The 16,900-nt window shown below is 37.2% G+C and overlaps 1 protein-coding gene across 1 annotated transcript in view; it reads right to left on the reverse strand.

Annotated features, from left to right (window-relative positions):
* LOC102845799 (probable lysosomal cobalamin transporter-like) overlaps window positions 1-16,900 on the reverse strand; it is a 167,070-nt gene that overhangs the window by 46,784 nt on the left and 103,386 nt on the right. The window contains exons 8-9 of the mRNA XM_006899478.1: window positions 12,605-12,730; window positions 10,420-10,572 (exon numbers count right to left, since the gene is read on the reverse strand). Of these exons, the coding sequence (XP_006899540.1) occupies window positions 10,420-10,572; window positions 12,605-12,730 (279 nt within the window). The remainder of the gene's footprint in view (window positions 1-10,419; window positions 10,573-12,604; window positions 12,731-16,900) is intronic.

Below are 16,900 nucleotides of genomic sequence, written 5' to 3' on the forward strand. Positions count from 1 at the left end.
TGTAAATGTTTATGAAAATTAATAAAATATAATTATAGGAAAAAAAAATTTCTTAATCTGCAGCAGAGTTAGAGAAGCTTCTGGAAAACTTATTCAGAGTCCCCTGCTGATCCTCTGAACCACCCACACCTGCAGATCTGTAAATCATCCCCTTTTTAAAGTCTCTTCGGCTAAACACATTCAAGGGTGTTTGCTGGGTTCTCAGCTTATGTGCTGGCCTCAACCACTTACTCCTCCAAGCTAGTCTACCTCCTCATCCTAAACAAAGGAAGCTCTGGTGGCCTAATGGTAAGATCCAGTGTTGCAATCCCAAAGGTTTGAATCCCAAAGGTTTGAATCCACCAGCTGCTCCATGAAAGAAGGATGAGCAATCTATCCCTGTGGGATTTACTGCCCCTGGAAACCCACTGGAGGGTCAGCTATGAGTCAGTTCTGACCCAACAGCACACAACAACAACAAGAAGGAGGTCTGGTGGTATAATCCATACAATGTTCAGCTCCTAACAAAAAGGCTAGGATTCAAATCCACTAGCAGTTTTGAGGAAGAAAGATATGCAGTCTCCTCCCATTAAGATTCACAGTCTTGGGAGGAAAAGATGCAATAATGAATGAATGGAAATCCAAGTTCTTTATAAACTTACAATAAAAGCTCAATTAAACAGAAAAAAAAATAATTTGGTTATTATAAGTAATATTTCAAGAAACAAAATTATCTTCTTAAATAAAGAAGACTAATTTTTAGAACAGTTTTAAGTTTATAGAAGAATGGAGCACAGAAGTTTCTCATAAACACCCTTCTTACGGCAGGTTTCTTCTACTAACAGCTTGCATTATTACTGTAGATGAATTATAATTAATGAATAAATAGCATTTTAATTATATAATCAATACATTATTACTGGTCTCTAATTATACTGCAGTCCACAGCAAGGTGCAGTGGTAACACAATGCTGCAGTTCGTCATCAGTCTGAATTCACCACTGATCTGAGAGGGAAAGAAACCAAGTTCCTCCTTGGAGGCTAGGATTTTGAAGCTCTGTCTCACATACTTTGGGCACGTGGCCAGGAGAGACCAGTCCTTCATGCTGGGCAGGGTGGAGGGACAGTGCAGGAGAGGAAGACCCTGGATGAACCAGACTGATACAGTAACTAGGGTAATGGGGTTGGTGTACTGGCATTAGTGAGACTGGCTCAGGACAGGGCAGGGTTCACAGCTGCTACACATAGGGTCCCTAGCAATTAGATGGCACAAAACAATAAAACAACTACAACTTATCCATTCCAATTTTGGAACTTATGAATGAAGCTGCTATAAAAATCAGTGCATAGATTTTTGAGTAGTTGTGTTTTCTCATCTCAACTGGTTAAGTACTCTGGGAACATGAATATTAAATCACATGGTAAAATTAAGTTTAAATTTGTAATAAACTATGAAACTATGTTCCCACAGGGCTGTACTACTTTGCATCCCTATCAATAAGTAAATGACAGCTCCTTTTGCTCTGTATCTTTGTCAGCATGTTATTGTCAGTGTTTTGATCTGTAGCCTTTCCAAAAGGTCATTATAATATCTTGTTTTGTTGAACTGCAATTCCCTACTGTGAAATGTTGATTTTATGAGGCTGATTGTTAATCCACACAGAATGAAATAATTGACAACTTCAGTTTCTTTTCAATTTATCATATTCATCAGTCTGATCGTGATGATTTATATTTTCTTTACCTTCAGAGGAGTAAACCAAAAATGAAGGCTGTAGTTTGCCCCATAGGGTAGTCTGACACAATCCTACAAAAGTCACTATGAATCTGAATCAATCCCATAGCAATGGGATTTAGATTTGTGGTTTGTTTCATTTTACTTACAAATAAAGAATTTTGAACAAAAATATGTAGCAGCATCACCTAATTAAAAATCTGATTATACTTACAAGATATTTTCACAACTGCTTCACTTAGATATTTCTACAACATTCTGTTTTGAAAGGAATCTGATATTTATACTGCTTTTATTACGTTTAAAATAAGAAGAAACATGCTATACAGACTTCTATAATCATTATTCCATGAGTGATACCTAAGGCTAAGGTTTTCAAATGATACAAATGGTTTCTGCTCATCTAAAAACTGGTGGTTCAAATCCACCCAGCAGTACCTTGGAAGCACAGTTATCTATCCTGCTCCTTTAAGCTTATAGCCTACAAAGACCTACAGAGCAGTTCTACTCTGTTACAAATGAGGATAAATTATGTATACTGCATTGAAACAGATGAGGGAGAGAACAGTTTAAAAGCAATATATGATTGGGTATTACGGTTATGACAAGAGGCCAGAATGATGGTTGCGTAGTGGAGTGTACTCAGGGTGGGGGGAGGAGAGGACTGTATACCAATGAAGGAATTTTTCTTTTACTTTTCAAAAACAAGAGCGAACTTGGGGGGAGAGGTAGGTAGAGAGAAAAATGCAACAATGAAAGAATGGAAATCCAAAAGCACTGTAAACACTCATTAAAACTAATAAAATTTACAAAAGAAACAAAAAACAAATGAGGTTACCATGAATCGGAACAGACTCCATGGCAACTAAAAACAATCCTTAAAGATATTCAATGGGACAAAACAACATAGTTCTTTCCTTACATTGACTGCACACAGACGGGTGATGGAGCAGAGATCCAACTTTGAAGTCTCTCAACACTAAACTCAATTTTTTAAATTGATTAAATGAAACACTGCAGTAAAAGAGGTAAATCTTATATAAAAGTCTTTAAGAGCCAAAAGGAGTGCTCTCTCACTGTAGCTGAGCCAGAACCTTTACTGGGCTTCCAAGGCCACAAAAAGCACAAGAAGAGATTGTCCACCTCCTTCTCTACCTACTGGTACATTCAAAATGCCTGAGTGTTACTATCTCTGGGATTGGCAGCTCAACTCCCTGAGACACCAGAGGTTCCTGGCAAAGCAGTATTAGCTTTAAATTATGATCTTTGTAGAAACAATTGCTCATCAGTTCTCCCCTTAACTACAGAAAAAAAAGTTAATTTGACCTTAATAAATGCCCCAGCACAATGTCTGACATATTAGTGTTCAATAATTCTTATGAAGTTCCTGTAAGACTACTGCTTTGAAAAATTAAATTTTTAATGCTGTCATCTCTATTATCTCAAAAGGCCTTTCGTGTCCTCCAATAGAGGCATGATATTTTTCCTCAGTAGCTCATTACCAAGTCCCAGATCAAGCATTTCTATTCTGCCAAACTTCACTTCTCCCTCATGATAAACACAGATTAGATCACTTACACATAGATTTATGATTTCCACATTTGATCTTCAAACATCTATACCAGGAAGTTGCTACTAACACTTTACAAAAGGCACTGTAGAGCTCACCTAATCTTTAATACCTAACTACCTCCAAAAACCTCTATTGTCATTGAGTTGATTCTGACTTAGTGAGCAACCCTCCATCAGGTTTCTAAGGCTGTAATTTTTCTAGAACGAGATTGTCCATCTTTCTCCCTCAAGAGAAATTCTGGTAAATTCGAACCATCAACCTTTATGGTACAGCACATTATAAATGATATGCTTCTATATCATCAAGGATAAACAATCCATGATTTGCCAATTATGCTAAATTATTAAGTACATTTGAGCTGTGGTGGACTAGTAGTAAGAACCTGTGCTGCAATCTCAAAGGATCACGGTTCAAATCCACCAGCTGCTCTGCTGGAGAAGGATGATCAATCTCCTTCCATGTGTTTTACTGCCTCTGAAAACTTTCTGGAAAGTCAGAAAACTTGAAAGGTCAGCTATGGGCCAGTTTCATTCAATATGAAAGCATACAACCAAAAAAAAAAACAACAACCAAAAACACAAAACAATGAGCACTTCCACTGAAACCAAGAATTTACCTTTCAAACAATGATCTATAAAAATCTGTAATACAAAAATAAACATCCAAAGAAACTTAAAATGTTCCCTTTCTTACATTTTCAAACCTTTTATTTACCTTTTAAAATTTTATTTGAAGGTTTACAAATCATGTTTATTGTTCAGAAAATTAATAAACAGATATTCTGGTTTTTAACACTAGTTGCCACTAATATGACTAATTACAATGTCTAATCAACTGTTTCAAAGATATTCTGGTTTTTAACACTAACTGCCACTAATATGACTAATTACAATGTCCAATCAACTGTTTCAAAGATGTCTTCTTAAAGTTAGAAATTTTTATCCTTAGATATTTTCACAGTGAAAACAAAATCACATATCCTTTACATATTGTTCTCGGAAGAGGGAAATTTGTTATACCTTTGACCATAAATTGTATTTCTATCAGAGTTCTAGGAATATGGAAGGATTAGTGGAAAAAAGAAAAACTAAAGCTATAACTATATACCTTCAAAACAACTATGTCATATCAGTCAGTGTGGCATAAAATGATATTAGACTGCTTTCCTTATGAAGTTTTAAGTTTGCCTGTTTGTTGTCAGGAAGGGTTGGGAGAGAAGTTAGGGCAAGTAAAAGCATAATTTTTCCCCCACTATTTTTTAAATAAAAATTCTACTTGGTATAACTGTGATATTTCAATACAACTTTCCTAGCCAGAGTTTGACTTTGCTGTGTAGATGGACAGGAATATGTGAATAGGCGTGTTGGCCTATCCACAAAGGAACTGCCATCTACCAGTCTACAAGGGAACTGGCTAGTCTTGTCATTAAATTGAGCAATCTAGCAGCAGGGGAATTAAACCTTCCTTGCCCCAGTGAAAAAGCAGCAGCAAGAGAATGTAGGATGCCCTTCAAGAGAGAGCAGATGTTCTTATTTCAGCTATACCTATGGCAGTAGCAGTCATGGCCGAAAAGAGCCTTGATGAGAGATGGGACCTTGGAACTGCTACATCATTAGAGTCAGAGCTAAGAGCCTTTGCCCAAGTTTGTTGGACAACAGGGGACAGGCAGCCAATATTGGCAGGACTGTAACACTGGCCTAAAGTAAAGCCATAAGGCTCACGCCTGAAAGCACATTTTGGGAGTTGCCCTGACTGTATTTTGCTACTCACTTGAAGTAAAATCTTCTTTTTTTCTCTCTCTCTTCTTTTATTATTATGCATATCCACCCCCTCCTTCATTGACATTATGTTTCATACAGTCATTCCCATTCATTGTGTTTTAGAAAATTAACCACCATTGGACTATGTTCACCATTATCTTCTGACTTCCCTAACATAGTTTTGTGTGGTATGTGAACTTAAAGCATTGGATTTTAGACCCAGCAAAGCAGTAAAATTGGTGTTGAAATAAAAAGAAAGAGGTATGGGAGTGTGGCGACATGTCTGACACTTCATGAGAACTGGTTTTGTGTCACTATTAACTGGTAATGGAGAAGTTCCCTTTATTAAGTTGGTAAAGGTCAGACATGGTCATCTCCATGTAGCCCTTGCTCTGTTCACAAACTGTGAATGTGAATTTATGACTTTCAATGTAAATGCAAGAGGTACATACAAGCAATAAAATTTCACATTACATTTAAAATGGAATGGATCTATAGTATGTTCAGACCAATCATGTGGACTCAACTATGCCCTTCTGTCAGGGGACAGTTTAATCAACTACTTACTAAATTTAAGAGTATGCTTAAGAGCTCAAAATCACTGGCAATAAGAGAGATGAAGATCAAAACCACAATGAGATAACATCTCACTCCAGTAGCAGTGGGAAAGTTTAACAAGACAACATAGTAAATAGTGGAGAGGATGTGGGGAGATAGGACCATTCACACGCTATTGGTTGGTTGGTTGTTATTATGTGCCGTCGAGTCGCTTGCAACTCAGAGTGACCCTGTGTACAAGAGCCCTAAATGTTGCTCTAACCTGTGCCATCCTCGTCGTCTCTGATACACTCATTCCCACCATCCCAATTACAGAATTGATCCATCCCATCGAGGATCTTCCTCTCCTGCACCGTCCTTCCACTCTCCCAAACATAATATCCCTCTCCAAGGATCAGTCCCTCCTTGCAACATGTCCAAATTATGTCAGACAAAGCCCAGAATCTTTGACTCCAAGGAGCATTCCGGCTTCACCTCTCCAAGACAAACCTGTTTGTTCTCCTGGCAGTCCAAGGTATATTCAACACTCTTCTCCAGCCCCACAGGTCAAAGGCATCAATTCTCTATCATCCCTATATATCTAGTCTATCACCCCTATATTACACTGTTGGTGGATTGTAAAATGGTACAATTTTTCTGGAAGGCAGTTTGGTATTTCCTGAAAAAGCTGAACAAAGAAATTCCATACAACTCAGCTATTCCACTGCTTGGAATATACCCCGAGAAAATAAGAACTGTGGCACAAATGGGAGATTTGTATACCAATGTTCTAGGAGCATTATTTACCATCACAAGAACATGGAAACAGCCCAAATGCCCAACCACAATGGAATGGATTGAGAAATCATGATATATAATTATGTATAATACCTAATATTTTAAAACATATTCTTAATTGCATGAAATACCATACAGCATATAGGAGCACTGATTTGTAAATCACTACCTAACTTGGAAGGGACTGGGGAGCATTATGCTAAGTGAACTAACTCAGTTCCATAAGGACAAACACTATTCAAGAACATTATTGTAGAATGTGTGTAAGTATTCAAGGAGGGGGTGGGGAGCAAAGGGTTGAAGATGGAGGAGTGAGGTAATCATAGAGTCACAAAATATGATGAGGGGAAGGCAGCTGGGTAAAGGAAATAGGGAAAAAAATGGTGTGTGTGTGTGTGTGACAACATGCCAATGTGAATAAAGAAAAGTATGAAACAAAATGTATACAAAGTTTGTCTACAACCAATATAAAAGAAATTTTTTTTAAAAAAGTATGCTTAAAAATGTTAGGTATTATACATAATTGTGCTTTAAGGAGGTTTTAACTTATTCTAATGAAATATTTATAAATCTTTAATGTCAAACTAATCTTGAATTCTAAGGCAGAGTCCAAAAGGTTGAAAAATCCTATATATAGAATTATAAGAATAGCAGCTTGAAATTTGCTGCACGGTTCATATCAAAAGGCATTGTACTAGATTCAGGTTTTTTTTTCATTTAACCTCTATAACAAAAAAAATACACACACACACACACACACATAACTATTTATTAAGAAAGAGAAGACTGAGGCTAAGAAAGCTGAAGTAGCAAAAGCAAGTTTTATCAGAAGAAAAACTTAGACCTATCTAGCTATACCTAATTGGAAAGCTCATACCCTTCACTATCATGCCTTTGTATAAACCATCATGCTACAGAAATCTGTGTTAATATTTACTACAAATTTGGTGAATACCAAGAAATATATTGGCATGGGGAAAATCTATGAAGTCAAGAAAAAAATACTAGGGAATTGTAAATGGAACAATTTCCCATCAAATTTAGAAAACATTTTAAACTGTGAGGGAGGAGAGACACCAAAGACTTTGTATAAAACACCAAAATTATCAGACCTGAGAAGTGAGGCTAAAAGCCCTAGAGCAAAGGCTACTCGTTCCACTCTGTAAAAGCTTAAAAATAATCCTTCAAGAAATTAATGGGATGTATGGACTAAGGCTCAATGTCAAGAAGACAAAGATTCTCGCCACTGGACCAATTAGCAGCGTCAGGATGGATGACGAAGAGATTGAGAGTGTTCACAGCTTCACTTTGCTCGGCTCCACAGTCAACACTCTTGGTACCAGCAGTCAGGAAATCAAAAAGCGTATCTCGATGGGAAAGTCTGCTGTTAGGGACCTCTCAAAGGTACTCAGGAGCAACAGTGTCTCTCTGGAGACTAAGGTGCACCTGATACAGGTCATGGTATTTGCAATCGCTTGTTATGCATCAGAGAGTTGGACAATGACTAGGGAGGACAGAAGGAGAGTGGATGCTTTTGAGCTGTGGTGCTGGAGAAGGGTACTGAATGTACCATGGACTGCCAGGAAAACAAACAGATTCATCTTGGAGAGGATTAAACCAAGCTACTCCTTGGAGGCAAAGATTCTGGGGCTTCGTCTGACATACTTTGGGCATGTTGCCAGGAGGGACGGGTCCTTGGAGAGGGACATCATGCTTGGGAGGGTGGAGGGACAGCGCAGGAGGGGAAGACGCTCTATGAGATGGATTGATTCGGTGACTGGGGTAATCGGGATGGGTGTGTCAGAGGCGGTGCGGTTGGCGCAGGATAGAGCAGGGTTTAGAGCTGTTGTGCATAGGGTCGCTATGAGTCAGAAACGACTCGACAGCACATAACAACAACAACATAAGTTTAATGCACCACAGGGCTAGCAATCTTTAAATATAGATAACAAAATTAAGACATTAAGAACATAATTTAATGTTTAGCATCCAGTCATATATTACATGAAGACATGAAAATATGACCTCAAATTAGTCAACAGAAACAGACTTAGAAATAACAGAAACTTTAAAATGAGCTATCAAAACATGCTCAAAAATTTAAAAGAAAATAATTATAGTAAGGAAAGATAAGTATAAACTAATATCAAAGATATCAATTTTGTAGCAAAAATAAAACAAAGTCTGATGTCTTTACGAGAGAATTATAATAAATATTAAAGAAAAAATAATAAACACATAAAAATTCATTCAGAAAATAAAGTAGGGAGAACAATTCCCAATTAATGCTAAGAAGGTACCATTACTATGATACCAAATGAATAAATACATTAATGGAAAAAAAAAACAAAACACAAACCCACAACACCAACAAACTGTAGAGATCAGTATTTCTTAACAAAACAAACATAAAAATCTTTAATAAAATATTTGCAAATTCAGTCTAGAAGCATATCAAGAAGATATGAAAACCAAATGAGGTTAATCCCAGGAAAACAAAGTGGACTCAACTTAAAAAAACATAAATGTAACAGCTTATTAATAAAATTTTTTAAAAAAAGTATGACCACCTAAATAGACTGAGGGGATAAACACCTAAAAGAAGTCAATATCCATTCAAGACAAAAACTGTCACCAAATTAGAAATAAAAGGAAACACCCTTTATGTAAAAAAGGCACCTAAGTTATAGTCAGTAGCATGGTAGGCTGCTAAACAAAAGGCCAGGAGTCTCCTGCATCTTGAATGTCTACCAGAGGCTCTGAAGGAGGAAGATGGTAAGTCTCCTCCTGTTAAGATTATGGACAGCCTCAGAAACTCAGTGCGGGTCACTCACAACTCACCTCATGGCAATGAGGTTTTGGGTTTTTTGAAGTAAAATCTAAAATGAATATCACAATCTAATGGTGAGTGGCTGAATCTTTTACTAAGATTAGGAGTAGGGCTAAGGATATCTGTTTTTTTTCTGTATGAATCTAAAAATGTGTCAGATTTTCTAATCAATAGAATATAGACTAAAAAGCAAAAAGTGGAAATAACAGATTTGAAAGAAAGTAAAAACTATCTTCTAGCTGTTGATATAATCATGCTTGTAAAAATTTCTCAGAAATATACACTAAAACTACTGAAATAAATACTTCAGTAAGCTTTGGAAGATACAAGGTCCATGCTCAAAAAACAAGTGTATTTTGATATATTTGTAATGGATAACTAAAATGAAACAGTATCATTACTAAAGAATATGCATCAATTGATAAAATATATTTTAAACCTCTAATTTTAACACTGTAAAACATTGCTAGGGAAAATTTATGAAAACATAAATTGAGAGATACAAATTACTGGATTGTACGATTCAGTATTCAACTATTAAGACTCTCCAGATTGACCTGTATTTCAAAGTAATCCCAATAAAAATTTCAGTGGAAACAGGTTAAGGAGTCCTTGTGGAATAGTGGTTTCCTTGCTGGTCCACTAACCAAAAGACCAGCAGTCTGAATTCACCAGGTGCAGCATGGGCAAGCGGAAGCAAGACTACTCCTATAACAATTTCACAGCCTCAGTAAGTCAATGGAGGATCTCCAGGAATAGAATCCACTTGACAATAGTGGGTTTGGGTTTCATCATCTAACAATGAAGTAAATTTTATTACTTTCAGGAAAAATTTCTGAAATCTAATATGTGTACCAAATCTTTTTGTTACAAAAAAGTATAAGCTTAAATAATTACACTGTTGTTTTATTTGGTGATATTTTTATTTCAATTTCTTCAAAACGGCGTTATTAATTCTTTATTATGTATGATCAAATAAAAGGGAGAAAAGTTGTACACGTTGCTCAACCTACCAAAAGTAGCTGTGATTCAAAACTAAGTTACTTTAACCCAAATCCATGCTTTTAAGCACCATGCTATAATGCCTCAAAATTAAAACACAAATTCTTCTGAGGTGCTATATAAATCTGATGAAAAGTGACAGCATAGGTGGTTTTGTGTGTTTCTTTTTTTTTGTTGTTGTTTTTTTTTAAAGAGCTTCATTTACCTTCAGGGGACGCAGAGCACCACAAAATTTTGTCCACCAGCTGTTTTCAATGAATTCTAAGTGTCTCTCTCTTTTCTTAAGTGTCCGTAACCTTTCTTCAAATTGTTTTAAGGCGCGTTTATCCCTTGCTGGCAAAGGTCGGCCATCTTTGCTCTACAGATAAAAGAACAAAATGAAACAAAGCTTTTACAGTTAAGATCTTAATAATCAGCTCATTAGAGTTAGCAGATCAAAACAATAAAAACTTTTTTGGGTTTAGATATTCCTTGGACAAATTTTACAATTATACAACCTGAACAACCACAATGTGACAATAAAGATGTCAAAACTGGCATCAGCATCAACATGTGAAAGTGAGAACATTTAGTCCTGAGCCTCCTTTTGATCACAAGATCTAAATTTGTTCCCATTCCAAAGAAGGTGATCTGACAGAGTGTGGAAATTATCAAGCAATATCATTAATATCACATGCAAGCAAGATTCTGCTGAAGATTATCCAAAAGGACACATCAACAGCATTATCAACAGAGAACTGCCAGAAGTGCAGGCTGGGTGTAGAAGGGGTCATGGTACTAGGGATATTGTAGCTAACGTTAGATGGATCTTGGCTGAAAGCAGGGAGTACCAGAAGAATGTCTATCTGTGTTTCATTTACTATGCAAAGACATTTGACTGTTTGAATCACAACAAACTGTGGCTAACTCTGAGAAGAATGGGAATCCCATGCTAATGCGAAATCTATACTTGGAACTAGGAGGCAGTTGTCAGAACAGAGCAAGGAAACATTGCATGGTTCAAACTTGGGAAGGGCGTAAGCCAGGGATGCATCCTATCTCCATACCTTTTCAATCTTTATGCAGAAAAGATCGTCCAGGATGCTGGGTTCTATGAGGAGAAATGTGGCGTCAGGACTGAGGAAGATTCATCAACAATATGCATTATGCAGAAGACACAACCCTGCTTGCTTAAACTGAGGAAGAGGACCTGAAGCGCTTGCTGCAGAGGGTCAAGGACCGCAGCCTTCAATATAAATTGAAGCTCAACATCAAGAAAACAAAGATTCTCATCACTGGGCTGATTAGCAGCATCATGATAGATAGTGAAGAAACTGAGATTGTTAAAAGCTTCAGTTTGCTTTGTTCCACAATCAACACTCTTGGTACCAGCAGCCAGGAAACTAAATGACAAACTGCACTGGGGAAAGTCTGCTGTCAGAGACCTCTCCAGAGTACTGAAGAACAACGATGTCAGTCTGGAAACTAAAGTGCACCTGCTCCAGGCCATAGTCTTCGCAACTACTTGCTATGTGCCAGAAAGCTGATTATGGATGATATGAAAATTAATGTCTTTGAACTATGGTGTTGGAGAAGAGTATTGAATATACCATGGACTGCTAGGAGAATAAACAGGTTCATCGTAGAGAGGGTGAAACTAGGCTGATCCTTGGAAGCAAAGACTCTGAAGCTTTTTCGGACACACTGGGGCATGTCCTTGGAGAGGGACATCATGCTTGGGAAGGCAGAAGGACAGTGCAAGAAAGGAAGACTATCAATAAGATGGACTGATTCAGTGACAGGGATAATGGGGGTAATAGGTGTGTCAGAGACAATAAAGCTGGCATAGGATAGAAGGGTTCAGAGCTGTTACACAGTGGTCGCTATGAGTTGCAAGCTACTCAATGGCGCATAACAAGAACAAACTGATTTAATATAGTTCACTGAAACAAACCCCAGTTATTTGCCTATTTAGTAAATATTCCAGTACAATAAGTAATAGAGTCCATTAACACATTTTAAGAGAATTTTGGCCAGAGAAAGAAACATTGAGAGGGAAATTCAACAGTTAGTTAATTATCCCACTTGAAGATATTTTCACAATAAAACATGGAATACATATATCTTGTTAAAAAAGAATTATAATGTAAAACGTGAAAACTCCCCTTTATTGTCCCTCATTCTCGGGTTATCTACCTCCCTTTTCCAATTATCCCTGTTAAGATGATGAATATCCTTCTATCTGTGCTCTGTGTATATGCATGTGTGATACAAACATTTGTGTCTGAACGGAATGAGTATATAATGGTTAACATTTCTTGAGAATTTTCTAAAACTGGTCCAAGTCACATCAGGTAAGCAGATCAAGTAAGAAGTTTATTTTTTCCGATTACAACAAAACATAAACTCACTTTTGATTTAATTGTTTGAATGTGTTGCTCTACTTCTTCAATGTCTTCACTGTTTTCTAAACGTTCATAAGCAGCACTTCTAGTACCTTTTATCAGATTCAAAGGTAATGCTGACATGCCATATGCCTGAAAGAAAAAGAAATGTTTTAGTAAAATTATAACCACTGCACACAATTTTTAAGTAAAAATTTTCTATAATACAATTATTGCACACTATCATTGTTGAAAGATAACTAGTAAATCATGTATGGGAATCCAAAGGGGTAAAGGGTGGGAACAAAGGGGTGAGGATGGGTAGGGACAAAACCATAAAGTTGTACAATTTGGTGGGTTAAAGAAGGTGGGGGTGAAGAAATGGGAAGTATCCAGGTAAAAAGACGGTAATTATGGGCAAGGTCCAAAGGTGATTAATTTTATAAAACATAATGCATGAGAACGATTGTATGAAACACAACATGAAGGAAAAACAGGGTGAAACACAATGTACATGAACTTTGTAAGAAAACTAACATAAAATAGTAAAACAATGTTTCATAAGTATTAATATATAATTAGCAATTGTGAAAGATTATGGTCATGGGGGAAAAATAGCCTATGTGAATGAATTATGATTATATTCAATCAGATTTCTTGTTTCACATTGAAACAAAATTACATTTTATAAAAATATTCCAACTATATATAACATCTGTTTTCCCAGCTGCTAAATTAATAAAAACATAAGATATACAAAATTTTTTTTATAGGAAAGACTTTGTTACGTATACAGTAAGCTTTCCATAAAAGGTTAAGCATTTATGTATACTCATAGTGTATGATTAACACAAATTATGTATGTACAGTTTTGCTAAATAGTTAAAATATTTTCCTACAAGTAATTTTAAACTATTAATCAGCTTTAAAAATAAAAATTAAGATCTATTAACCATTTCTATATTTTAAAATTCTATTGTACATAGGGTTTTCAAAGAATCATCAACAACCTGCGTTATGAGAATGACACAACCCTGCTTACTGAAACTGAGGAGGACCTGAAGCACTTGCTGCAGACGGTCAGGGACTGCAGCCTTCAGTATGGATTGAGGCTCAACATCAAGAAAACAAAAGATTCTCACCATTGGGCCAATTGGCAGCACCAGTATGGATGGTGAAGAGATTGAAACAGTTAACAATTTTGGTTTACTTGGTTCCACGGTCAACACTCTTGGGAACAGCAGCCATGAAATCAAGAGATGAATTGCTTTGGGAAAGTCAGCTGTGAGGGACCTCTCAAGAGTACTGAAGAGCAACGATGTCAGGCTGGAGACTAAGGTATGCCTGATCCAGACTATAGTCTTTGCAATTACATACTATGCATCAGAGAGTTGGACAGTGAATAGGGATGACAGAAAGAGAATTGATGCCTTTGAGCTGTGGTGCTGAAGAAGAGTGTTGAATATACCAAGGACTGCTAGGTGAACAAACAGGTTTGTCCCGGAGAGGGTGAAGCCAGAATGCTCCTTGGAGTCAAGGATTCTGAGACTTCGTCTGACATACTTTGGGCATGTTGCAAGGAGGGACTGGTGCTTGGAGAGGGACATCATGCTTGGGAGAGTGGAAGGACAGTAGTGCAGGAGAGGAAGACCCTTGATGAGATGGATCGATTCTGTGAGTGGAGTGGTGGGAATGAATGTGTTTGAGACGGTGAGGTTGGCACGGGATAGAACGGTGGTTAGGGCTCTTGTACATAGGGTTGCTATGAGTCACAAGTGACTCAATGGCACATAACAACAACAACGTATTTTAAAAAGCCTCCAAATCCATTCTTAGCACATCAGTTCTGACTCATAGCAAACCTAAAAGAGGACACCTGCCCCATAGGATTCCCAAGGTGGTGCGGCCTGATGCTGAGAGCTTGGAAGTGGTACCTCCCTGGTGGTTTGACACTACCAGCAGCTCTGGGAGAGAAAAATGGGCAACCTCTCCCTGCAGCCTCAGAAATTTGATGGAGGGTTGTTGTAAGTATGAGCTGACTCAATGGCAGTGAATGTGAGTGACTTTTTACAGATGCAGACAATCATGAAGTGGCTGGTGGGGTACCAGCTGAACACTTAAATGCTGTGCCATTAGGCATCTTAAGTTACACATTAACTCAATATTCAAACCCAATCTCTCGGAGTAAATTCTGACTCATGGTTCCCAGGGCTATAAATCCTCGTGGAAGGAGACTATCTTTCTTTCTCCTACAGTTGATGGATTTGAACTGTCAATATTTCGTTAGCAGCACAACACATAAACCACACCACCAAGGCTCCTTAATTCTATATTCTTTCAAATCTCACTACCAACGAATTGGAAGTGACTCATAGTTGAACCTCCAGCAGGTTTTCGATACTATAAAGCATATGTGAAGAGATGGTCCCATATTTCTCCCGTGGAGCAGCTAGTGATTTCCAACTACCAGGGAGGTATATGTAGCCTTCCAGGTAGCAGGGCAGCTCTCTATGGATTATGCCACAAGAGCTCCCTAATATTACATATGTAAACCTTTTTGTCTCCCAAACATGAAGCTAAGCTTTGTTGCCCTGTCTCTCCTACAGTTTGGTAGACGCATGAATCCAGTTTCTCACATAAATGTGGGCAGAAGTGATAAATGGCACATTTAGGGTGATTCTGCTACACTTTCTCACATGCTTTCTGCTCCCTAGTTGTCAACTAGAATGACCTCAGATATGTGAGATATGTGACTGCCAAATTAATATTGACCACTGAGTATCATAAATACTGACAGATACAAATCAAACCCAAGAAAGCTTTTTTATCCCTTTGTGGTTTGTTTTGTTTAAAACAAGAAAAAAAGGAAATGTAAAAATAGCCCCAATTAGTTCTATTAAATAGTATCAACTGCTACATAACATGTTGTAATGAGATAAATTATCCATGTCAAAAGGATTAAATTCAATCCTTGTATTTATGCAAAGAGAAATGTTAAAAACATTCTAAAGTACTTTAAGTACTGCTGAAACAAAAGGTTTTTTTAGGACTTCCCTATCTTCCTAAGGAAAAACAAAAACAACCAGAAGAAAGGTGGTTCTTTTTGTATGAGAAGACAGAATGGGACAAACAGAAAAACATTCTTATTACCTTAACTCTAGCAAACAAGAAGCCTAGGGGGAACAAGCTTTTAACCTTTCTATATAGGATTTCCCTATACAAATATCAGTGTCAATTAACTGTTAGTTCTAATATTCTCCATTCTTTAAGTAGTATTAAGAAAATGAAAAAATAGTTTAAGAAGCTGATGAACACACAACACAGTAAAATGATTATTTACCAGTGATAATTCATATTCACTTATTTTGAGTGCAGAATTTTGTTGCTTTTCCAACCAGACGTTAAGGCAATGATATGTTCAATCTAGTCTGTTGACATACATTTTCTAGTTCTTCCAACGTCTACTGGGTTTATATTACTTCAATGCTTTGTTAGATTGTGTTTCATGTCTTTGGGTCCCTAAAAATCTGGTATGTGTCAAACTCAAACTCAAACTCACTGCCACTGAATCAATTCCAACTGAAAGATACTCTCCATCCAGTTTCTAAGGCTGTAAATGATTATGGGATGAGACTGCCGATCTCTCTCCTAAGGAATGGCTGATGATCTTGAACCAGATGAGATGAGGAGCATTTTGGTTAGTTGCACAACATTGACTATGGTACCAGGACTCCTTATTCAATACTATTTCCCAAGGAATTTATCAGTTCAATGTTACCCATCTGGCCCTTAGACGAAGTCCACTGCCGGGTAATGTGGCTGTTACTGTCAGATAAATGGTCATCTGTATTTTCTGAATTGGTCTTCCAGTTTCACTTTCTGTAAATTCATCTTCTACACTGCATCTAGAGTGCACCTCAAGTGCATCAATACTACACCTGGAATTCAATGAAGGTGCATAAAAGATGACAGACTGGGCAGCTGGTCCACCAAGACCTGTGGCCCTGCTCCTACTTTCATCAGAGTAATTCTATCCTGTCAGTCAATTTTACATAACATAAATTCATGTAAGATTGTGAATAATTTGTTATGTTGTTGTTGTTTACTAAGAGGTAGAATCACTAGTTTTTAGAATACTCTGTAGTCATCTCAACCTACAAAGCCCTTCATGGCACCATAGACACCAAGAGAACAACTAATGTGATCACATGATGACATTATCACTTATTGTTAGGGGCCGTTGAGTCGAGGATGACTCATAGTGACCCCATGAAAAACATATCTGAACCTTGTCCCTCCTGTGCCATCCTCACATCTCTGACA

Source organism: Elephantulus edwardii, unplaced genomic scaffold (assembly GCF_000299155.1).
Source record: "Elephantulus edwardii isolate Elephantulus edwardi_28Jun2011 unplaced genomic scaffold, EleEdw1.0 scaffold00258, whole genome shotgun sequence".
NCBI lineage: Eukaryota > Metazoa > Chordata > Mammalia > Macroscelidea > Macroscelididae > Elephantulus > Elephantulus edwardii.